The sequence below is a fragment of the Charadrius vociferus genome, unplaced genomic scaffold, assembly GCF_000708025.1.
Source record: "Charadrius vociferus isolate BGI_N301 unplaced genomic scaffold, ASM70802v2 scaffold266, whole genome shotgun sequence".
Classification (NCBI taxonomy): domain Eukaryota; kingdom Metazoa; phylum Chordata; class Aves; order Charadriiformes; family Charadriidae; genus Charadrius; species Charadrius vociferus.
Genome location: NW_009649114.1, coordinates 2,039,766 through 2,040,834, shown reverse-complemented (window position 1 = coordinate 2,040,834; position 1,069 = coordinate 2,039,766). Strand labels below are relative to the sequence as shown.

Sequence of the window (1,069 nt, the reverse complement as noted above, 5' to 3'; positions counted from 1 at the left end):
CCCCTCGCCATCCTGCAAATCATTACCGGCCCCCCAGCGCCTGCCCCGGGCCGGCACCACCTCCTCCAGGCGGGATGCAGCGGTGGGGCATCGCTGGAGGGTGACACACAGAGGGGCTGGGGGGCCCGGGGCCCCGCCCGGGCCTGACCTCCCTGCCCCAGCCTCCGTGTCCTCCCTGGGATGGGATGGCTTGGAGCAATCCTCAAAGCAGGGGACACACGGTGTCCCTCGGGGTGTCCGAGTGGTACCTGGGGCACCGTCAGCACGCACAGCTCCCCGCAGCATCGTCACCGGTGCATCGCGTGGGGCAGCGATGCTCCCAGCTCACAGCCAGGCTGCCCCGTGGGAGAGGGGAGCTTTGGCACCCCATGCAAGCCCCAGTCCCCGGGGTTTGCCGGGGCTCAGGGCACAGCCAGACCTCCTGCCTGTGGCCAACGCAGTGTCCTCATGTGGCATATGCCACCCCCGAGACACCCCACAGGGTCCTCTACAGCCATGTCCCTCAGGAGCACCCGCAGGGAACAGCTCCGCAGCATTACAAACCAGTCGCTTTTATTCCTTGGCTTTATACGAATTTGCCAGGTCCAAATGCATTTTTTTTTTTTTTACTCCTCCGAGAGAGTTGGCTATTGAGCAACTACAGCTAAAATAAACTCCACTGGGAAAATGTCCCCCCCAAAAGCCAGGAGAGGGAGAAGAAGGTGCCACCAGCCCGGGAGCGAGCTATGGGCAAGGGGAGACCCTTCCTCAACGGCTGAAATGCTGTAGCTGTTCATCCACTGCCTCTTCGCTCTAATACTGAAGTGTAACCAGAGGGCACCTCTGGACAAAAGACACTGACACCTCATTGTTTCTTAGATACTTTTATTTCTCTAACACTAGCAAAAAAACCCAGAAAACAAATGCCTCCCTCCCCACCCGCCCCAGTGCATAAATAGATTTCCTCCCGATGCAAATCCTTTCTCGGTTACAAGTCACTGGTATATGAAGTGTTATGAAAAATAATAACCAAAATAAAATTAAGAATTAAGTTTGGTTTGGTTTTTGTTATTTTTTTTTTTTAAAAAAA

The 1,069-nt window shown here is 55.4% G+C and overlaps 1 protein-coding gene across 1 annotated transcript in view; it reads right to left on the bottom strand.

Moving 5' to 3' along the window:
- Window positions 1–285, bottom strand: part of GOLT1A (golgi transport 1A) — a 1,772-nt gene extending 1,487 nt beyond the window's left edge. Inside the window, exon 1 of the mRNA XM_009888293.1 lies at window positions 249–285. Coding sequence (XP_009886595.1) covers window positions 249–285 — 37 coding nt within the window. The remainder of the gene's footprint in view (window positions 1–248) is intronic.
- Window positions 286–1,069: the final 784 nt, after the last annotated feature.